At 34.6% G+C, this 24,453-nt stretch overlaps 3 protein-coding genes and 1 pseudogene across 3 annotated transcripts; 2 read left to right on the forward strand and 2 right to left on the reverse strand.

Moving 5' to 3' along the window:
* Nucleotides 1-1,089: 1,089 nt before the first annotated feature.
* Nucleotides 1,090-7,492, forward strand: LOC145600218 (protein DETOXIFICATION 29-like). Its single transcript, XM_081656121.1, has 9 exons — nt 1,090-1,529; nt 4,229-4,424; nt 4,773-5,118; nt 5,291-5,377; nt 5,463-5,519; nt 5,664-5,902; nt 6,034-6,152; nt 6,611-6,697; nt 6,818-7,492. The coding sequence occupies exons 1-9, from the start codon at nt 1,206-1,208 to the stop codon at nt 6,923-6,925; spliced, it is 1,563 nt and encodes a 520-aa protein (XP_081512247.1). The 5' UTR covers nt 1,090-1,205; the 3' UTR covers nt 6,926-7,492.
* Nucleotides 7,493-10,052: 2,560 nt separating this feature from the next.
* Nucleotides 10,053-10,727, reverse strand: LOC145602379 (large ribosomal subunit protein uL15x-like). Its single transcript, XM_081658573.1, has one exon. The coding sequence runs from the start codon at nt 10,651-10,653 to the stop codon at nt 10,210-10,212; it is 444 nt and encodes a 147-aa protein (XP_081514699.1). The 5' UTR covers nt 10,654-10,727; the 3' UTR covers nt 10,053-10,209.
* Nucleotides 10,728-12,250: 1,523 nt separating this feature from the next.
* LOC145601484 (uncharacterized) lies at nt 12,251-17,357 on the reverse strand. The gene is made up of 4 exons (XM_081657505.1): nt 16,736-17,357; nt 13,837-13,989; nt 13,526-13,731; nt 12,251-12,635 (listed from the first exon to the last, which is right to left on the reverse strand). The coding sequence occupies exons 1-4, from the start codon at nt 17,198-17,200 to the stop codon at nt 12,428-12,430; spliced, it is 1,032 nt and encodes a 343-aa protein (XP_081513631.1). The 5' UTR covers nt 17,201-17,357; the 3' UTR covers nt 12,251-12,427.
* Nucleotides 17,358-21,859: 4,502 nt separating this feature from the next.
* Nucleotides 21,860-23,883, forward strand: LOC145600764 (uncharacterized protein At4g26485 pseudogene; annotated as a pseudogene).
* The last annotated feature ends 570 nt before the right edge of the window (nt 23,884-24,453 follow it).

Raw genomic sequence — 24,453 nt, forward strand, 5'->3', positions numbered from 1 at the left:
TTTGAGAAAAAACTTGCTAATTATATCAAAAAAATATTACATTTTAATAAAATTGAGCTAATTAAGAAATTAAGGATCATTTCAATCACAAGCTATTGTTGAACCATTGAACACAAACCAAATACAAAAGAGATTAGCTTAAAATCTTATGTGGTATAATAAGCTAATTTGCATATATATTAGCTTGTTAGTGGAGTTGCTCTAAGTAGTACAAAGTCTAGTGGTGATCAATCCTCAATAAATGTAACTTCTAGGTGGAGATTTCCTCAGAACATACACTTATCCTGAAAGGCTGAAAATAAAATAAAAATTTATTGTTAGAAATCTTGACTTTCCTTTGAAGGGAAATTATATAATCATATATTCATTCCGTATTTTATTACTAGCTCTACTTTCTTTTAGCGGCCTTATTATATCACTTGCTTTGATATTTTTACTATTTTTCTCCCCACTTGTGGTTCCCTCATAATATATTTTAATATTTTTTTTATATACTCTCTCCTCCGTACTTATATCCACTTTTGCCTTTTTTCACTTTTTATTTTTATTTTTTAAAAAGTTTTTCAACCAATCCCACTTCCATTTTTAAATTATAATTTCTATTATTTCTCTTAAAACTCCGTGTCCGAAGAAATAAGCAAGTAGCAAAAGACGCTTCATACTCTGAATACTCCATATATTAAATTTATGTACTCCCTTCGTCCCTAAATTACATTTCTACTTCTCTCTATTATGTGAGGAATAAATGCTAGAAATAGGAATGTAATTTAGGGACGGAGGGATTATATTCTTTTTTCTCTAGTACTGGTTTGTGTGATTTTTTTCTATATAAAATAATTAAAATCAGTGACTCAAAACAAACTCTATAAGAGTACCATACATGATACTGTACATAACAAATTAGATAAAATCCGATTTAAAATAGTAAAATGGACAAATACAATTAAAATTGTCAGTTATCACAATTATGTCGCAATCAACGCATTAATAATTCATTGGACAAATATAATTGGACAGCAATGTTTTGGACACTAATTTAATTACTGTACAATCCTAATAGAGTAGACAATAAAGTGACATAGCATCTAATTCCACATTTTCATACAGCACAATATTTGAATAATTAGTACTTGACGTCTCACAAGTCCTTTTTATTTTCTTTTCGACCACACACCAAACCTACATCCTCGGCATCTTGAGCAATCATGGATAATAATAGTGGCAATCATCAGCCCCTATTATCTTCCTCCGCCGCCGCCACTGCCGCCACCGATAACGACCGAGTTATAGGTGATCATTATGAAGAAGAGGATATTCCACCAATCAAAAGTCCAAAAATCTTTTTTGATGTGTTTTGTAAGGAGTTGAAGAAGACCATGTATCTTGCAGCACCATCTACTTTTATGCGTACCTGCCAGTATTCCCTTGGTGCGATCTCCATCACCGTCACCGGCCAACTTAACACTCTCGACCTCGCCGCCTTTTCGGTCGAGAACTCGGTTATCGCTGGCTTCTCCTTTGGTGTACTGGTATGTAATAACTCCTTTATCATATTAGGAATATGATACTTCGTATCTAAGATATCATAAACAATATCCCATAGTATTTAATTATTATTTTTTCTAAAATCTAAGATATCATATCCCTAACAAGCAACAACCCTTCTACACTTTAATTTTTTAAAAGTTTTTTTTTTCTGATGAGTTACTAATTTACTATTATTTGATAGGGTTTGTTTTTTTCGGCTTATTTTCAGTTCGGTTTAATTCAGTTCCTAATTTTCTCCTCTCATAAAGTATTCAGTTCAGTTCAGTTCAATAAATCAGAAAAGGCCTTTATTGTACACCAAGCTCTTAATCTTTGTTATTTAGAGAAGACTTTAATGTTAAATTTATGCATATAGACCATCAAAATATCATCAATGAGTTGTTAATAATTTTGAGCAAACCAATATCGACAAATACAAGTTTATCTGCTAGATAAACAAAATTTTGTTAATCCGGTGGCATTTCTATAAATATATTGAAAAATCGTGGTCATTTGTTCAGTACTTTTGGTGAGGTGTCCAATTACTGTTTGTAACTTGTTATTACTGTTTGCAACTTGCTTTTACTGTTTGATGAGGAAATTACACATGTACACCTGAACTAATACATGAAAAGACGCATGTTCCCCTTCATTGGCATTTGAAAAGACGATTATATATCTAGGGAATAACATAATGGTAATCATATATATTTACATACTCCATCTATATATGTTGGGCACTTGGGGTGGGATTGTTTGTGTTATTGAAATTTAAAGCTAATGTGTGTAGAAATTGTTTGTGTTATTAAAATTTAAGACTAATTAATGATATTAATTGTATCTGTACACCATCATAATATAGCTGCGTCTCACAATTAAGTAATGGTTGTAGAGTGGCGTCTCACAATTAAGTAATGGTTGTAGAGTGTAGACTCGTAATCATGGGCAATTAAAACTTGCACGTTCACATTACTAATTTGATCAAATTAGTAAGAATTACTGGATATTGTAATGATGATAGCAAACATGATTTTTTATTTTATTTTTTTATTATTTTGTTTCTACAATTGACTAATTTATTTATTTATTTTTTGGAAGAAATTGATTAGATATATTTAAATCTACATATATTCCGTGTCTTATGATTCATACAATTTCTCCACCACTAAACAAGAGCATGAAACTTCACCAAAAAAAAAAAGCATGAAAGGAATAGATCAAGTTGGAAAGCACAGACTTGATTAATAATGACAAATAACCTCATCTTGTGTCTCTCTCTTTTACGTCGCTTCTCGCTTACACTTATTTTAAGGGCCTGAAGTGTTTATTTAGGAGGGGTCGGAACAAAAAAAAATGACTAATCCAAATTGGTCTCTTTTGTACATCCATGTGCATCTCGAGGTAGGTGCATGCACGTAGTAGTTTTTTTGCTAATTTTTATTATTTTTTATTTGGCTCATTTTAAGATTTATAAATGAGCAGAATATACTTTTAATTTGGATACATTTTACATTCGGGTGTATATAATTTTACTTACAAATTGCGAAATGAGAGTGTTTGCTTGTTACTTAGCTTGGTTGACAAGGGATTGAGTGGAAGTTTTGAGTTGAGGGAATAGTGAATTATGTGCGTGGATAGTGTGTAGGTAGAAATTAGAGGTGATCATTAGGCAGGCCAGGCCGAGTTCGGGCAAGCCCAAGGATGAGTGTTTGCTTGTTACTTAGCTTGGTTGACAAGGGATTGAGTGGAAGTTTTAAGTTGAGGGAATAGTGAATTATGTGCGTGGATAGTATGTAGGTAGAAATCAGAGGTGATCATTAGACAGGCCAAGCCGAGTTCGGGCAGGCCCGAGGATGAAAAAACAACTTGATCATCGGGCCGAGTTGGGCCAAGTTTTCGGGTGGGAAATTTTGTGCCAAAACCCGCCCAAATGGTCGGGCCGTACGGACTTTTCGGACCGGGCCAATAAAATCAACTAATAATGCAACCGCATTCTCAAACCCGTTCAAAAAAAATTCCAAGCCGGGTCGAGCCCGATCCGTTTAACCCGCTCAAATCAGGCCAGGTCAGGCCAGTGGGCCTGGCTATCCTTGATCAGGTCTAGTAGAAATCTCCGATCATGATTTTATCGAGAGGTAACATATCCAAAATGAAACCGAAATAACAATCTACAACCATTCTAAGTGAATTCCTCTAAACCAAATATAAATAGGACTATAGAAGGGAACACTCAGTAACATACATGGGAGGGTAAGAGCCTTGAAGGAATATTGAGAATCTGCATGTGGGTGTATTTATGTCCAACATCACATAATTAAAGAAGACGTATATAGGTGAAAAGAAGTGTGTGAAAACATCTACACATATGCATAGTCACTCTTTAAATTTTAGCATCTCCCACTATTTTTCGCCAATTTCTCCACATGCTTGAACAATCTCAAAACATTGAGACATAAGTGGGGCTTATGACATTTGGGCCACACTAACCCAACAAGTAAAAATATAAGGCTAGTAAGATATTTCATTTTCTAACATAGCTTACCTAACCTTGTTACTCTTTTAACGTATGATAAAATGTTGCCTACCATAAATCTTCCAATTGCAAAGTTTTTTCGATTTTGTATTGCTTCCTTAATCATCATTTCAACTCTTCATCGTTATACTTGGTATTAATATTTTTTGTTGCAACAATATAATGAAGCTGGGAATGGGAAGTGCTTTAGAGACATTATGTGGGCAAGCATTTGGGGCAAAACAGCTCAACATGCTTGGAGTTTACTTGCAAAGGTCTTGGGTGATCCTCTTCTCTACAGCCCTCATACTCAGCCCCCTCTACATCTTCGCCACCCCGCTTTTGCTCCTCATCGGAGAAACTCCTGCTATTTCAAAGGCTGCAGGTAAATTTTGCTCCATCTATTTGGTAAATGGGGTATAGTTTAAAAATCATGTCCTGTACTTTATTCTGTTTTCATGTCCATATTATATGTTCGTACCTATGTCCTAGTGCTCGTACCTATCTATATTCGTTTTCATGCAACCTAGTGTGCTAGTGCACAAACGATTATAAGATACTAGTAATAGCATTACATGTGCATAAAAGAAACGTAGGCATATATTACATTATCACTGTGTTTTGTGTACTAGTACAAGATAATTTGGATTGTTTTAAAATAACACTATATACTTAAAGGGTCAAAAATCTCAAGATGTGGTAATAAAAATTTCTGAATCCGCCATTTGAGCAGGTAAGGTAGCAACATGGATGATCCCACAGCTATTTGCATACGCGACAGTATTCCCAATCATAAAGTTCCTACAAGCACAACGTAAGGTGATGACCATGGCAGCGATCACAGGTGTAGCCTTGCTCCTACATTCCTTTTTCTCATGGCTGCTTGTAATAAAGCTCGGGTGGGGCCTCCCTGGTGGGGCCGCTGTGTTAGACTCTTCATGGTGGTTCATAGTCTTGGCCGAGCTTGCGTACATTTTCAGTGGGAGGTGTGGAGAGGCTTGGAGTGGTTTTTCATGGAAGGCTTTTAATGACCTATGGGGCTTCGTTAGGTTGTCTGTTGCCTCCGCAGTGATGTTATGGTAAGGCTACGGCCCTCAACTCCACAATGCACACAATCTTATATTCTTATCCAAATATTTTTCGTGGATGTCAACTAGCTTAATTGGTTAATCAGTGTCATGGATACAAATTGAACTAAATATCATTATTCTTTTTGTTATTACATTTTAATCTAATTGCTAATCTGCACAGCTTAGAAACGTGGTATTTTATGGCTCTCATTTTGTTCGCTGGGTATTTAGAGAATGCAGAGGTTTCAGTAGGTGCTTTATCTGTATGGTAAGACGAATAGCTAATGCTAATCTATTTCCAAATTCATCAATAATTGCATTAATTAAAACTAATCTTGTGAGCTTAATCGCAGCATGAACATACTAGGGTGGACAATGATGGTGGCTTTGGGATTCAATGCAGCCGTAAGGTTTGTGTTTATAGTCCTTATTACATACACATCTTCGTCCTGACAAATTCATAGAACTAGTAACTTATATGGTAGCTAATTATGCATAGAAGTAATGGGAATGAATTTAAGTAATTAATGCATACATGTTTCTGAATTGTGAAGTGTAAGGGTATCAAATGAACTCGGAGCAGCACGTCCCAGAATGGCAAAGTTCTCAGTTTTGGTTTCTGTATTAACATCATTCCTGTTCGGTTTGATCATGGCGACAGTGCTAATTATATTTCGAAAAGACTATCCAGCAGTATTTTCCAGTAGCAATGAGGTACAAGAGCTTGTGACTGAGCTAACCCCAATTCTCGCAATTAGTATCATTATCAACAATTTTCAGCCTGTTCTCTCAGGTAAATAGATGAGCCCTTATATTTTCGCCCGATTTTACAAAATTAAACTTATCTATACTTATCAACCCGAGTTGAGTTTATTGTTGATTAGAGATGATTTAATGTTTGTTCTCTTTATGGGGTTTCACCAGGTGTGGCAATTGGAGCAGGATGGCAAGCTTTGGTTGCATACATTAACATTGCATGTTACTACATATTAGGAATCCCCTTGGGCCTCACATTGGGATATGTTGTTGGTTTAGGTGTCAAGGTATGTGACTTTAACACACCAAATTTTTTAACATTCTTTTTTACATGTACTCGAGAGTATGTACACCTAGAGATGAATATACCGAAGGTTTTCTTTTTTACTCCCTCCATCCCCTTTTGATAGTCCCCTATGCGCATTTTTTACGGGAATTAATAAACATAAATAAAAATAGTAAAATTACATTGAAAAAGTAAATTGACATTGGGTATGCAAAAAAAGTAGAGAGAGAAAGTAATAAAAGTACATGGGAAAACAAAATTTACATGGGAAATTTAAATTTGCACAAGTATTGTTGCAAATTGGAGGGAATCTTGGTAAAAAATTAATATTAATGATTGTTGGAAAAAGCAAATGGGGTGAACATTTTGGGACTAAAATTTGCCCATAAAGGACTATCAAAAGGGGACGGAGGGAGTATTTGCTCATTTTGATGATTTTTATCGTTACAAATGTTGTAGGGAATATGGTTTGGGATGCTCGCTGGTACATGTGCACAGACAATTATCCTATTTTTGATAGTCTACAAAACCAACTGGGATAGAGAGGTAAACCAATTATAGACCTCACTAATTCATCCTCCATAAGGATGCTTTAAGTTGGCTCGCTGCCTCGCTATACAAGTTTAGTATTCAAAACTTCTATCATATTTATGTAATTATATGCAGGCTTCCATTGCTGGAGAGAGAATAAAGAAGTGGGGAGAATCAATAGAAGAAGAAAAACGCAAGATGCTGAGAGATGACAATTCAAGACTTAGAGAAATTGTTGCATAGAAAAAGTTGGGGCATTGTGGCCTTGTGGGAGGAGAAAATAGCTTCTTCTCAAGATCTAACTCGTCAATTTTGTGAGGCTTTTGCTTGAAAAGCTTGTAAGAGCAACTCCAATGGTTGTAGCTAGGGACTTACTTGCAATATTAAATAATCCCTAGCTTCTAGCTTAACCATTGGAGCAAGAAAATGCAAATTAGCTTTGTTAAGCTAATTTGTTTGGAAAAAACTTGCTTAAATAAAACACATTAGAATAAATAAAATGAAATTTATCAACATAAATAAATTAAGGAGGTGTGATCCATTTAAATAGTAAGCTAGTAGCTAGCCATTGGAGCTAATATGACAATTAGCTTAGAAACTTATGTGGCATATCAAGCTAATTTGACAATTAGCTAACCATTATCATCTCATGTATGGATTCTAATCAAGGAAACTAAATTTATCAACCTACATGTTTCACGCAAGCACCAAAAGGGGTATTATGTAATAACAACACCCGTCATATCCAGTAATTACCATTTTGTGCACAAAGCATACTTCTATTAATAATACCAATGGATATGAGATTAAGTGTTACTTTGTTCAAAGTTATACAGTAAAATCGATTGGAAAAAAGATTAACTCAGAGGGATACATTGGTGAAATGGCTGAAACTAGCCTGAGCATGTTTTCATTGGGTGGCAACGCTATGATCACCTGAACATGTTTTCAACACCAATAACCCTCTGTAAAACATCATCACATTAAAGATTCATAGCATTCGAGGAAACATATAGTAATAATGACTTGCAACAAATGGTTCCAACAAAACATCTCTTTGGTACCCTCATTAAGTATTTACTAATACTATGGCTCAATGCAAATGTTATTACAATGCTTCAGACATCAGAGTGTATCATAGCAGAAAAAAGAGAATTCATAGACACAACACAAACACAGTTTGACATGTCACAGTGAATCAGTGATGCAAAACAAAGACCAAAATTTTTCAACAGTGCTCATCAAGTGCACTGTTGGACCTAAATTTTGGCCCTCCAGAAGAGGGGTCAATTCTGGTAAATAAGTCTGGGACTCTGGGTTTGGTGAGTAGCATCAGGGATATTTCAAATGAGTCATGCTAAATTACAGTCTCTAAAAAGTTGAAATGTGAATCGGGTTTTGTTCAGGTCAGTTCAGATTGGGTCACCTCTACTCAGCAGTCACTACTACTCCACGAAGAGAAACTCCAAGTAAATGCAGAGACTAAAACTAAGCAGGATTTATAAATTAATGAAGAGCACAAAATTCCTTCTTTAGTTCCTTCTTTAGTCAGACTCAATGATACCACCACACCTTCAAGACGCCTTGATATGGATGAAAAAACATACCCAAACAAACATAAATCACAAGCCAAGCTGAATATACTCCCAACACTACTACACCCAATTCTCAAATAAAAAAATCAGCATGGTGTATAATGGGCTTGAATATGCTCCCAACATTACCAAAAACATATCCCTCATTTACCGAAATAAAATCAAGAATCATAATGCTCAAAGCTGTTCAAAATTCTTCTAGCAAATATGAACCCTAGACACAATCATATTCAGAACATGTCTAGCAAACAACAAATATTAATTTCAATAGATACAACACAACAAAACTAGTAGCAGCCAGGGCTACTAACAATGTAAGCACAGTACATAGATCCACATTAAAAATCTTCTCTTAAGCACCCATTGATTAACCACAATTCACTCTCTCAAACTGCTAGCACAACACATAACCCAAACAAGGACCATAATCCTTCTCTCGGAACAGAATGTATTCAACAGAAAAATCTGAAAATAATCCTGCCAAGTTTACAAATCCAAAGAAAATCAACACTAGCTGCTCTTATGAACAAAATTAATCCAGGATGTAGGCAAGTTGACAAAAGATATAAACCACGTGATCAAAGCATATCCTCAAGACAAATAAAACCTCTTTTCCTCAGCAGAACAAATTATACTCTACTTTCTAACAACTACCGTTCACCTGTATCAGTGCTTCCCATCACCCTTAGTCAGACTCAAGTATCACAATTCGCAACACATCAAGATGAATAAGCCTTACACCTCTCAGAAGATAATTTCACAAACTCAACAACTCAAGGTTAATAACTAACTTCACATATACAGAGATAAACCTTTGTATCCCAAGACAATAGCTTTCCCCAAGGTCTTCCAATTCCCAAAGACCAGCCGTTTACTTAATCAACAAACATCAAGCCACAATGCCACACATTATTCCTCAACAGCCTCAACCAGGACCCATAACCAAACACATTAAACCATAAGCTAATCACCCACACCTCAAAAAGGTCCATCTGAAAATTTACTACCTATCACACCAATCACCAGCAACATGGCCAATTGAACCAACATATTTCATTATCACAATAACTAACAGCAAAATGCTCCATAAAAATTGAACAGTCTATTGAACTCAATCACAGTATATCACCAAAATGCTGCTTAAAACCTCAGTATCCTACTTTCCTACAATCTGCAAATATGAACAATTACAACCTAGACTGGGATAGTTGAAAAAAATATTCATATTGCAAGCTTGCTAAATCATACCAAGCCCGAATGGTGGCTGCTAAATCATACCAAACACAAATGCAAACTTGCTACATCATACCAAACCTGAATGCAACCTCGCTTAACCCCAAATTAAACTTGAATGAAAGCTTTACAAATTAAATCAAACCCAAAAGCAAGATCAACAAAACAAACCAAACCCAAATGCAAGCATGCTAATTCATACTAAAACCTGAACGCAAGTCGAGTGTCCATCATACTAAACCCTCTTATATTCTTCATCATCAAACACTTCCCAAGTCACTACTAAGCCCTCAATTTACCACAAATGCAAGCATAACACAACATTTCTCTTGAATTGTAATGAAAACCAACACACAAACTTTCACAAGTTCCATAATCTCATTTAAAAGCATTCATAGGCCACAAAATCACAAAAATCACCGAATCCATAACACTAAAAATTATCAGAACATACATCTCCTTAACAATCAATAACAAAAAACAGACAGTGAATCATAAAAAAGCAGTAAAACACAGAAAAGCAACGCTCAAAACCAAAATCGGAAAACACAGAAACAATAGCAGTAATACGATAATAACAACCATTTAACAAGACCCAAAATCTGATCATAACAAAATCCAAAAACACGATTAATAATTATCTCAATACTAAAAAGGTTTCCCAGAAAACAAAAACAAAAAAACACCTTCTCTTTTCTCCTAAGCAGTAAGAAGAACAGCACCACCATTCTCCTTAATCTTCTTCTCAGCAATCTTAGAAATCAACTTAGACTTAACAACAACAGCTTGATTAGCAGGCAAAACACCCTTACCCAGAACCTTAAAATACCCAAATTGAGTAACATCAATCACAGGCGCTATCCCCTCTTTGGAGGCCTTCTCCTTCACATCTTCAGGAACCATAGACCAGAGCTTGTCGAGGTTAACAATGGGGCAATGAAACCTGTTGCGAAGCTTGTGAAAGTAACGCATACCAACTTTACCGAAATACCCAGGATGGTATTTGTCGAAGAGGATACGATGGTGGTGCATACCTCCGGCGTTACCGCGACCTCCGGGATGCTTGCGGTGTTTTCCGATACGACCGTGACCGGCGGAGACATGGCCTCTCTTCTTCCTGTTCTTCTTCAATCGGGTTGTCATGGTGGATTTTGATTTAGGTTTTCTCTGTGAGAGAGTAGGGTTTTTGGGGGAGGGGAAGTGTGGAGGCCAGAGAAGAGGGATTAGGGTTTCTGGTTTTATGGAGTGAGTGAAGGGAAATGAGGAGATGGGGTTTTGGGTTTGTGGTTGGGCTTTTGTCAAAATGTTTCGAGGCCCAGTTAGTGTGAGTGCATGAGTGTAGTTTAGTCCTGTCCATTATATTATGATTTTTTTTTTTTTTTTTTTTTGACGGGGCATTATATTATGATTTATGAAGGTATAAGGATATTTATAAATTTTGATTTTGATTTTGATTTTGATTTTTGAAGAAATTAAATTTGAGATATATAAATAAGTTTCACAAATTCTTTTATGCGGCGCCAATCATATTGAGGTTGGGTTATTTGATCATTGTTACAGACTTTTAGTGATTACGGGTCTGTTCACATTGACTGAACTGAGCTGAACTGAAATAAATATTTTATGAGAGAAGAAAATTAGGAGCTGAACTGAACAGAGCTGAGCTGAGCTGAACTGAACTAAAAATAAACGTATGAGAACAGGCCCTACTTTGTACTTAAACAAGTGGTCAAAAAAAATATGGTAATATGGTATGGTTAGCCGCACACAAAGCACACGGATCATCTTTTGTTATGGAGTATAATTTATTAAAACTCAAATAGTTTACAAAACAAATCAAGCTCAAAGAGGAAAAATTAAAACCTTGTATGGTCTTGACTCTCAAGCATGCTCCAACACCATCATTCCTTACCAGACTTAACTCGAACACGCTAATACCTTATCGTGACTCGATTTGTTTGCAACTCTATTAATATACATTGAAAGATGAGCAAAATAATGTGATGTTACAACTAAACACAACTAGTTATAACTTATAAGAAACTTTGGTATTCCTCATTTAAAGGAAGAAATTTAAGATAGCAGAGTTAAATGATATTTCGTTTAGTAAAAAATCATATATACGAAGTATATAAAACAATACAATTCAATAATTCATAAGACCACTTTTGCAAATCATTATAACTTTATGATCCTATCCCAGTTTTTACTCTTTCCTTAGCCTAACCCGCCTATTAGATAGTCTTATAATGATAAGACGGCTTTATCTAAAATTTTGTTAAAACTTTGAAGCAACTTTTTTTTTTTCGACACATTGAAACTTTGAAGATAATTCTATGAAATAGAGCTGAAATTTCGAATCTGGCATATTATTTTAGGATGACTAAAGTAAAAATGCAAATATTTAACCTACTTCATGATTTCTAAGGATGGAAGCGGTACCACTTATCCGGTTATCCCATTTTATAGCCTGCCAAACATCTAAGATGACCATTGCAACTCACCTATGAAATAATTTTGAACACCAAGCAAATGGGAAGGGAAATATGGAGCTAGAAGGACAACCAGACCATATCCAATACACCGAAACTGTAGCATGTAGATCTCCCTATGCGTTTCCATTCTCCAAGAATAAGCCAAGTCCAAGATAAATTAGACAGAGGAAACAAGAAAAATTTCATGCGATGAAACAGAAGAACTAGTAGATGTAGAAGGCTGACCGCATGTTAGCCCCAATTGCAGAAAGAATACAATGCCGATTCTGCTCTAACATATATAGTTCACAATAAACATGCACATTGCCACATATATATATATTTACATATTCAACATGTTGAAAACCTTAGGAATCAAGAATTGAATGGATTCTACTTATATATAGGAATAAGGGAGGGTGTATATGTATATATATGATTGATCATCTCTGAAGTAAAAGTGCAGCTCCAACCAAACCAAACCATAAAGTTACTGCAGCCCAGAAAATGCGATTATCCTGCAAGTTAACAGGAGGTTTCCACTTTAGGAAGTCCCCAATATAATCTCTGGATGAGGGGAATGCACTCGTAGTTGAAGAACCAATGAATTGTTCCTTGTCCTTGCTTTTATCGGTCCAAGTCGACGCATAGCTGCAAGAGACAATAGAAGTATTCAGGTGTTAGCAAGGATTCAAGCGCCAATCTGCAGAAAGAAATACCACTCATAGATAAAGCGAACAAAAATGCAGCAGTGAGCTTCAAAAAAATGGTACAACTGAGATACACCTAAAGACTATCAACAAATTAAGCATAAATGTGTAAGCTTAATTACAGCTTTTGTAGATATATTGGATCAGATTTTATAAGCAATACTTTCATCAATACATAGTTAAAATAGGCTTTTATAGACCTTTATAAATAAAAGAACTTAGGAAGCATTAAGTAATTTTGGCATAGTCCCTAAGCATTATCTTTGATCCAAGACGAGAATTCTCTCTTGGTGACACTCTACATGATCCAAGAAGTCTTCTGTTATGCTATTTTGGTGACTTCTCCACAAATTCTTGTGAGGGTCTAGTGATTTTTCCATAGTCTTAAGAGTAGGTGCGGTCCACACAGCAGGTTCATATAGTAAATTCATGTAGAGTATACCAGTCATGGTCTGTCTAAGCCCCAATGGGTTTAATGGCTAGACCAAAAGCTTCATTTATAATCAAGTGTAGTCGTGTGAAACTAAGACTCAAAACTAGTGTCTACTCTTGGATATGTAATGTGGTGCACACTGAAGTAATTTTCTTGCCATCGATATATAAATAATAAAAAAAAATTATAAAAAAATCGTGGTTTATACCTAGAATAGAGGAGAAATCTCTAATATATGTTATACCTAGTGTATATTCTCTTGTGATAAACTGTTAATCTCTCTTTAGCTTCAGTGACGCTGGATACAGTTACATTCATAGCAAGTGGTGAAAGTGCCCTTAACCCATAACATGAACTCTTAAGATAAATGAGGTGGAGATGTAAGTCCTGAGAATCACCTGTCATAACTATTACCAATCAACGGGATTGTTACCATCTCTTCTTGGGTTATCTTTATTTTCGGTGCTTGCAAGATGTAACGAAGTTCTGCAGCTTGTCGGCGAATGCTGACACTGGGATGCTTTTTTTCTAATTGCTGATACAGATCAATGCAATCTGCATGCCGGTTGTTGGCCTCATATGCCATAGCAAGCCATATTTGTATCTGAAAACCATAAAAAGAGAATGATATTAGGCCAACCACAATTACATTCACCAACTATAACAAGAGAGCAGCCATATTTCATCATGTGCTAGCAGCCAAACCGACCTCGCCACCAAAAAGCGTAGGTCTGGGAATGATTGTCAATGCAGCTTCTAAAAACTCAATAGCTCGTTTATACATGCCCCTACCATAAGCCTTCTGACCCAGCTCAAACATCAATTTAGCAGTTGCTCTTTGTTCAGCTTGTTCCTTTGCCACCTACAGTATCATCAAGAGAGAAGAACTGATGAATTAGCTTCATTGAAAAAGCAAATTTAATAGCATAAAGAGGGAAACAATAAACCAAACAAAAGCCATCAATCTTCATGCCTTACATAGACCCAACAAATAAAATATACTCTCTGCATTAAGAAACAATTTTAGTAGAAAAATCTAGTCATCAACTCTTCATCATCTAGCTAGATAAGCAAGTTCTAGATGACAATTTTGTGCTTCAGTCCTTCACCTAACTGCTCAAATCACTTATTTGAAACAATCACATATCCACTAAAGGCTTGAGGATGTCCATAGGCGGCAGACCAGCAGCACAAGTCCTAACCCTCAACCTAACCAGTTTGAAGACATGGAAAAGGCATTCCCAAAAAAGATATCCTGATTCCTGAAAACTTTTTCTGAAAGTATGCAACACAGAGGAATGGATGATACTATAGGAAGCAGTGGCTAAACATTTTCAGACAAATGTAGCAGCTAACTTCAAGCAATTAAAATTTGTTATTATACTATTCCGATGACTCAGAAAGTCAGAAGGCTCGAGTAACGACTGGACAGTGCATAACAGAGCATATGCCAGTGCCTATGCTCCTAGGACTAAAGTATTCAAAACAGAACAGTGAGCTTATTTAGCATTCAACCATCATCTCTACGAGCCTACGAGCCATTAATTACATGATATCATGCAACACTCAGAAAAAGCAATAGCAATCGCAGCCTAAATTACTTCAAAATTGTATAGCTTTCCACTATCCTACTTTGTCTGCAGATAAGAGAAACCAAATTATAAGAATCAAGAGTGACCCAGCAACAGCATCAAGAAACAAGTATGGGAATAAATGTCAAGAATATTTCTTGATACTATCTTCTCAAATTATACTTGGCACAAATCATAACTTTGACAATGTAAATATCTTCCTAGGAGAATATTACCTTTGATTATGCAAATCATATATCTTAGGGAATATTGCCTACGTTGGTTTGGACATGTAAGACGGAGACCTGAGAGTGCACCGGTACGAAGAGTGAAAGAGTGAGGCCAAGGAAGGGTTAAACGAGGGAGAGGGAGACCGAAAATGACTTGGTCGGAAGGAGTTATGAAGGAAATGAAGTATATGGATTTGCATGAGGATAAGACATTGGATCGTAAGGGATGGAGGATGAAGATTTTTGTCGATGACTACACGGAATAATCACTTTTGGTTCATGTAGCCGACCCCACTTATGGGATTAAGGCTTTGACTGATTGATTGATTCCAGATACAATGAGATCATCAATGTGATGTTGGAAATTTTAGTTGAGCTCCTATATTATCAGCTAAGTGGAAGAGTTCATTTTTGATGGTGAGATTCGATAAGGTGGCACAATAGCAGATTTTAATACTTGAAAAGGTGATGTGCCATCCATTCTATGACTATCGTGCTACAATCTATATCATCACTCATTTTAATTCTTGCAAAAATAATAAGATACCAACTCTTTCTATCATCTTTGCTTAAATTGAGTGCTCCTTTGGACTTAATATCCTCAAGATGGTAGAATGTGGATCATTTAAGTAAGGCCCAGTTCTCTTCACCTTATTCAAATAATATTCAATAATTAACTTAAGTGCATAGCGCCCATGAAAAGAACAAGGTCTAAGTATATTTGGGTGAAGAGAACAAGGTCTAAGTATATTTGGGTTAGGCGCTTAAAATAATCCTAACATCTAAAAAACATATCTCCATTTCCACACCCTTCATAAAGTATTCTTCAATTCTCCCTTTATCCAAATTTACTCCAGCAATGGAAGTGAATATCTTAAACAAACCTGCTATTGTCTCTTCCATAGCACTTCACATCTAACACACCAACTTATACACTTAATTACTATTTGTTTCATGCTAAACCGCCAACTACTCATTGAACTACCATTGTCTGCCTTATTAACCATTGTCTGCCTTATTAACCGCCTCCTAAGCCCACTATCCATAACAAGTCGCCTTACACATATGCTTCAAAACACAACCATCTATACCAAACTCAAAAGCGTTATGCTAAACTGCCAACTACTCATTGGACTCTTGACTTTACTTCCATTGTCTACCTTATTAACCTCCTCCTAAGCCCATTCTCCAAAACAAATCGCCTTACTCATATGCTTCAAAATACCACCATCTTTACCAAACTCAGAAGCAATGGGTGCCTTTGCTACCCTTGGCTTTACCCGATACTTCTCGTCTGCTCCTGAATTGCATGCTCTACTCCCTCCATCTTTGTCGGTTATTCTCCATTTCTACTTGTCAAAACCTCTACTACAGCCTTGAGCCCCTTGATCTAACCACCAACAAAGTCTATACCTCTTGTTGTATCAAATTCATTTTATCAATACTTCAATAACCAAATATCCGCCCCCCTATTTTCTCACCCTACATTCCTACCTGCACCCGATAATTTGAATTGGGCACCATCTTCATTACCTCTACATCTACAATTACGCATAGTTCGCAACCTCACTCATAAAACAAAAATTGCTTGAATCTGAATTACTAACTAAACTTCCTCAGTCAATTGATCTCCAAACAAAACCACAACACAACATCAAAAATTAAATAATCAAATAAAAAACACAACTAGGCATTTAAATATTTCTAAAAATTCATCATCAAAACAACATATATCATTAAAAATCATTCAATTAACAAATAATTCATCAAATCAAAATCAAAATCAAAAGGCGAACAGATCACAAACCTTTTCGAGCTCTTTCCGAACTCTCATCTTCTTCTCCTCCTCAGTTTCATCAACACCATCACCTTCACTACCTTCAGCATCAATCTTCCCTTGCAACTCCTCCGCCATCTTCTCCAACTCTCTCATCTCCTCAAGCTCCTTCACTCTCCTCCTCATCTGCATCTCCCAATCAAACAATTCTTCATCATCGCCGCCATTACCGCCGCCATTTCCACCTTCTCCGCCGCCATTTCCGTTCTCTTCGTCGCTAGAATATTCTACAGCGTTCGACTTCCTCGAGAAACTCACCCTTCCAAGTGTCGAAAACTCTCCCCATATCTGGAACTCCTTCTCTCTCTTCGGCAAGCCTAAGCTCAACACGACGTCGTACGGGAGTAATCGGAGCTTTTTCCGGTGATCGGAGATGACCTTCGCCGGCAAATTTAGGTCGACAGGTAAAACTAGATTTCCGAGAATGGCCGCCATTGTTGCCGGAGAAATTTGAGGAGAGAGAAAACTTTCAACAGTAAGAAACAAAAGGAGCCGTGAAGGAGAGATCAGTGATGATGTGTGAGAGGTTGAGAGATATTTTGAGAAGTGGCGGGTGAAAAGACGGTTTTGTCCTCTTGTACAGGGTTTATAGACAGTGATTAAATGGGTGGTAAAGGTGGAATAAAGGGATTTGTTGAGGGTATTATGGTGTTAACAGGTTTGAATTACGTGGCTTGTGGCGGGTGTTTTATTTGGGAGTTTGGTAATGCGTTGAAGAAATGGATTGTCTTAAAGATTAGGATCACGGCATTTGTAGAGAAAATTATTATCAATAGTTCAATCTCTTCTATTAACTATTAGGGCCTGTTCTCGTTGAAATTTAGTTCAGTTCAGCTGAGTTCAGTTCACTTTAGTTCAGCTGAGTTCAGTTCAGCTCAATTCAGTTTAGTTCAGTTCCTAATTTCCTTCTCTTATAAAATATTCAGTTCAGTTCAGTTCAGCTGAGTTCAGTTCAGTTCAGTTCGGCTGAGTTCAGATCAGTTCAGTTCAGTTCAGCTGAGTTCAGTCAATGAGAACAGGCCCTTACTTCGTATTAAAACAAAATATGCTGACGTCATCACTGTACACGTGTCGTTTTTTAATAAAAAATTTCCCGTCTAAATACAATGATAATGTCATTTTTATAGTAGAGCTATTATATTTAACATTTTTGAAATTTAAATATTAGAAATTTCTACATTACAACTAAAACCTATTACTTTATTGTAGAAAATTGAAACACATTTAAATATCACACTAATAAATGACCTATGACCTCCTACATTGAACTATGAGATAGGCGACGTTGAGCATATACTATATCATAATTTTGATGAAAATAAAAAAATTTAAAATTACAAAATGTACGTAATTATATTATTATATCCATGTATAATAGCGATTTATTTTTGAAATGTACAACTTAAAAATAGATTTTACACAAATCGTGCATCGCACGGGTTCTAACCTAGTTTTGATAATAATTGATAATAATTTTATGGCTAATATTAAATATTGCCCTTAGCACTATAAATAAGAATTTAATACTTTTTTAATTTGATATCAATAGGAATTATATAACCATTCAAAAATAAAAATTAGGAATGCATGGCAAAATTAGCTTCTTATATGTAACCCTAAGGGCTAAAACAGGATAAGGAGATTCAAACAACCAATCTCTTACAAGAAAGATGGTAATTTAACCATCTAAGCCAATCATCAATCATGTTATAATTATGAAAATAACATGATTAAGTATAAGTAATAATAAAATCCACTCGTCTTGTGTGCGGTCGGCCACACGATGTGACCATTTAAAGTATTAGTAACCCCTATAACATTAATTAAGTAACCCTTGTAATACCGACCGAGTACATATTTTCTTAATAAAATTTTCAATTCGATCTAATTTTACAATTCGTATATTGCAATCAAGGTGATTTAATTAATAATACTCCCCTCCGCCCCGATATTTTTTTTGAGGCAAAACGAGCAATTAGATTAACATAAATCAAGATTCACCAAAATTAATAAACTTTGGGGGAAAGAGTTCATACAAATACGCTCCCTATTAACACTCGTGTCCCATCGTGCAACCCAATGAGCCACAGTATTAGCTGCTCGTTTAACATGAGAAATGGAGAAAGAACTAAATTCCACACATAACTTTCGGATATCATCAAATAGATTTCCCAAAATTAAGAGTATGTTGTCCTAATGGGTATACTTCGTTCCTAAGCCACCAAGGAAGACTAATTGGTTCCATTATCATGCACATACTTTAACTTTCTTTTTTAAAAGTTATTCTCATATTTTATTTCTTCACTTTTTTTTTTTTTTTTTGAAGGGGTTATTTCTTCACTTTAATTAGCTTTTAAACTTGATTAATAACATTTGCAGTTTTTACCTCTTCCATTTTTCTTTTTCCTTTAATTTATGTTTTTTGACCGGGAATTTCCTTACATTTTTTTTAACCAGAGTATGAAGTAATTTTTATAACGATTTTTATAGCACATATCTGAGACTTTCAGTTTTATAAGTACAATATATTTTGTATAGAACAAGTTGATTATCAAAATTCCAATGGTTATTAGGAAAAATTGCCAAAAATAATACGACTTGTCATCGATCTTCCAAAAATAAAATGATCTTATGATTATCCCAAAATAAAACGACCTTTGACACTCATATATCATGAAAAAATCGATAAACTGTTTTATAGGTTATCTTAGATTTTTCTTTGATTTTAATATTTTTCCTTAAAAAAATAATTTTAATTATTAAAAAAAAATTAATTGAAAAAAGGCAATTTCACCAAATGTGTGCCATGGACACTGAGTTTTTAAAAAATTCATCAAATGAAATGAAGTTTTCACAAATTCACCAAATACTACAGGGCTTTTAAAAAATTCATCAAATGCCCTTACTAGGCTGATGGAAGGGTGGTTAATTTTTTTTTTTAATTAAAATCAATTTTGTAAAAATGTAAAAATAAACACCAATCACATTACGACACGTGTCATTATTAAACAAGTTACCAATCGATCATGTTTTATTTTGAAAAGATACATGTCAAAGGTCGTTTTATTCTTTTTTTTTTTTTTTTTGAAACAAAGGTCATTTTATTCTGGGTTAATCAAAAGATTGTTATATTTTTTGGAATATCGGTGAAAGGTCGTATTTTTCTTAACAATTTTTCCAAGGTAATTAATATTTAATATATTCTAATTTGATTAATAGATCACATGATAATGAATAGACATGTGTTTTTTTTTTTTTTTTTGACAGGAATGAATATATATGTAAATGAATTTAACTATTGATTTTTTCTAACTTGATCACATAAACAAGGCCGAGGGCAATAAGAAGTAAAAAGGAACGGGGCGGGTATGGGTCTGTTCTCATACGATTATTTTTAGTTCGGCTCTAATAATTCAATTCATCAGCTCCTAATTTCCTTCTCTTATATAATATTTAGTTCAGTTCAATTCAGCTCATTTCAGTCAATGAGAACAGGCCCTTAGTCGTCTTTCATCACCATTCTTTGAAATTTAATTACAATCCTTCCATTCTTTAATGATATTATTGCATTCTATATTACAGTATAAAAATATAGCTTTAATTTTAGGAATTTTCCATTAGATATATATCATTATACTTTGGGCTTTTTAATTTTATACCCAAATTCTTTTTGGATTTCACATGGTACCAGACTACCAGCACTATCAGGCCACTATACTTTTAATTTATTATTATTCTTTTTTTTGAAGAATACTTATAATTTATTTTCTACTATAATATTCCATCAAGTTTTATATTTCATGATTTAATTTATTGTTAATATATTACTACTTACTTTTTTTTTTTGGTGAAAGAGAGGGAAAAAACCAAAAGAAAACAAAGCACACAACAAAGGAAAAACATACAAACAAACGAAAACAAAACAAAAACAAATAAACAAAGTGATATATTACTACTTAATTTCTAACCTATACTTCCTCTGTCTTTTTATAGTTGCAACACTTTTCTTTTCACGCTTGCCAATGCATGTTTTCAATCGTTTATATATTTAATTACCTATATGTGAAAATTATAAACATTTGATATTAATTAATATTGCATAAATCGATACGAATCTAACAAGATCGATCCCACACGACTATATTTTTTACTTAGGTTATGTTCACATTTACTGAACTGAGTTGAACTAAACTGATTGGAGCTGAACTGAACTGATTGGAGCTGATCGGAGCTGAACTGAACTGAACTGAGCTGAAATGAGTATTTTATGAGAGAGGGAAATTAGGAGCTAAACTGAACTGGACTGATTGGAGTTGAACTGAACTGATTAGAGTTGAACTAAATTGAAATTAAGTAAATGTGAACATGCCCTTAAGCATAAATCAATAAAGCTAGTCAAAGTGAAACAAGTAAATTGTGTAAAAGCCAAACTGTTACAACTCTGAAAAAAAAGAAAAAAAAAAAAACAAACAAACGGAGGAGTATACTATAGTCAAGCTTAATATATAAATAGTGAGAAATACTCAAATGTGTCAACTATTATACGAAGTATATGGGATGGAGGGAGTGTAACTTTAATAAAGATGAAAAGGAATTGAATCAAATTAAACAAACATCATGATAGATGAGTGGAATGCTAATCTATCTATAACTATTATTAAGGAAGTAAAAGTTGTTGGCAATTTTTTAATAGGTATTCCGTACCTATTAATTAGTCAGTAACGTATACTCGTATAGTACATTAGTACTATACATGAAGTCTCTTGAAGCTTTCCTAGAAGTTTAGGAGTATTACTTGGCTAGTGCCTAGTAGTAGCAAGCTTTTATTGTTCACTTTATGACTTAAATTAAAAAATTCTCTTAACCTATTGGAGTATGGAGTGGGTAATTTAGCTAGGTACGTGCCAATCAGAATTCAAATGAAGTCAATGAAGTCGTCAACTTACCATGAATGCAGATTATTTAATTATAATCCAATTTATTATATCCAATTGATGGATTAAGCTCTTTTAATTTACTATACGTCTATACACTCTATTTATGAAAGTTCATAATATAGATAGATTTTAGTCATACAGTATTATAGTCCAAAAAATGGGTCAAATATTATCCAACTTATGGAGTTGGATTTGCGCAAAATCAAGAAATGAAACACAAAGAAAAGATCTTCAATCCAATGTTAACCAAACATATTACGTTGATGAGTATAATCAGCTAGAAAGCCACTACTACATCAACATATCCGATCATCATTTTCAGCCGGTTTCCGATTTGAGTACCGGTATTCCATGGAATAACAATGATGATGACAACAACTTGGATTCTTCACCAGCTCCCCACATTGTGTTCGATCTGATCAGTGAAAGTAACGAAGAATCAGTCGTAGACTACGGTGATGATAATCCAGTTATAGCGGAATTAGTGTTAGAAAAAAATGTTACAACTGCGGTAAATTATGTATCATCTAATGTTTCAAGTGAAATACTTGTTAGTAAAATAGGGCCGTACACTAGTAATCAGAGGGTGTTACTTGTTGGCGAAGGCGACTTCTCTTTCTCCGCGAGTTTGGCTGTTGCTTTTGGTACATCGGCTTGTAACATTATTGCAACTTCTCTTGACCTTAGAGGTAAGCGAACTTAATTAGCTTGTTCAACTATGTTTTTTTTTTGAGCTTTTAATTGTTAACACAATGTTATAAGATCGAGTTTGTGGCTAGATTGCAAAAAAAAAATGTGCATCTTTGTAACAATATAATGTTGTGAAAGTATTGGATTTGCAGACTTTTTGATCAAAAACTACCGCAAGTTCCCCAACAATAAGGCCGAGTTGGAGACTAGAGGTGGTGTGGTCCTTCATGGTGTTGACGCCACGAAAATGGTGAATCATCCCTTCGTTGGTAGCATGATGTTCGATCGTGTGATTTTCAATTTTCCACATGCTGGGAAATTTGGTAAAGGTGATGTACAACTACGGTGAGCATAAGCTTTTTCTCTATCATATTCTATCCGTACCATAAAATTATTTGAATATCCTATATATAAAGCAGTGTTTGTGGGTTTCTCTATTTAATTTTTTTTTTTAAGAGTGAAATATAGAAAAAACAAAGACCCTTAAAGTGGGTCAACTTGGGGTGATAAAATTTAATTTTGTTATATGAAAAAAATAGAGTAAAGAATTAATTAATTTGAAGAACTTGAAAGAATAATAATTATGTTAAAAACAATTTGTTTAAGACCGCCTTATTACCATCATAATTCATAAGACTAGTTTGCAACCCTATACTATTTGTTCTCAAGATCTGTCCAAACTCAATGCATTACCACTATAACAAAGCTAATTTAATGCTATTTATTGCATAAAAATTGTATTTAACCTATAAATTTATATATTTACTTAAATAAAAAAATAAAAAATAAAAAATTTGGGGGGGCCGGTGCCACCCAGGCCCCTTCATAGATCCGCCAATGATGATATACTGTATAATCGATTAATAGGGCATCTTAATTTGCATCTTAGAACGAATTTTTTGAATGCTTTGCAGTATGCATCAAAAGCTGATAAGTGGTTTCTTACAAAATGCGAAGAAGATGATCAGGGAAGATGGTGAAATACACATCACATCGAAATCATCTAGAGGATTTTATCGTCAATGGGATATACCAAAACTAGGAAGTGATCAAGGGTTATATCTAATTAAAGCAGTCAGATTTAAACATCTCAAGTATCCTGGTTATCAGACCAAGTTTGGGTTTGGAGGGGACAGATACTTCCACTGTAACCCTAGTAAAACTTACAAATTTGGATTGTCCTCTAAATAAAAGGTGGATCCAAGTTGAAATTACTTGTTGATGTTGTTATTATTGTTGTTGGTTGCCTAACTTATTGCAAGTCTAATATTGATCTTTTTTTTTTTTTGAAGGAGTCTAATATTGATCTTGAATTAAATTAAACTTGTGTTGAATGTATTGTTTGGATTAAAAATTATATATGGGCTACGGAATTGTTGTAGTCATTGTAAAAGTACGTTATCTATTTATATGCAGTGCATATCTAGTAATGTAGATTATTTGTATACTTCTTGTACACCACCGATAATTGAATGATACATAATGAATAAATGGGAGTGTAGCTATGATCTGGTTTCTAAATGTTATGTAGTAAGGAGTATTAATCTAGCACCAAAAAAAAAAAACATAAACAAATTACAAAACATTTTCTAAATCTAGGGAAAAAAATTAATTCTATACTTCTTGTACACCACGATAATTGAATAATATAACATAATGAATAAAGGGGAGTGTAGCTATGATCTAGTTTCTAAATGTTATGGAGTACGGAGTACTAATCTAGCAAAAAAAAAAAGTTAAGAAAATTACTTTTAACCCATCTATAACAAAAAAAGAAATAGACTTCAACGGCTCATTTAAATATATCTCGAGTAAAGTCGGCCTTTGACAATAAAAGATGGTATGTTACAAGCCAACTGTTCTGACAAGGCCAAAACTTCACATAGAGCTGATCAAAGATGGCCCGGTCCGAACTTGGATGGGTTTTGGGCAGCATTTTTCGATCAGAAATCGAGTTGAGCTCGACCCCACCCAATTTTAAATTTTTTTGGGAGGCTTGGTTATGCATTTTTATGCTATTTTATTTCATTTTTTGGCCCCCTTGAAAAGCCAGCACAACCT

The sequence above is a fragment of the Chenopodium album genome, chromosome 21, assembly GCF_948465745.1.
Source record: "Chenopodium album chromosome 21, dcCheAlbu1.1, whole genome shotgun sequence".
Lineage (NCBI taxonomy): Eukaryota > Viridiplantae > Streptophyta > Magnoliopsida > Caryophyllales > Amaranthaceae > Chenopodium > Chenopodium album.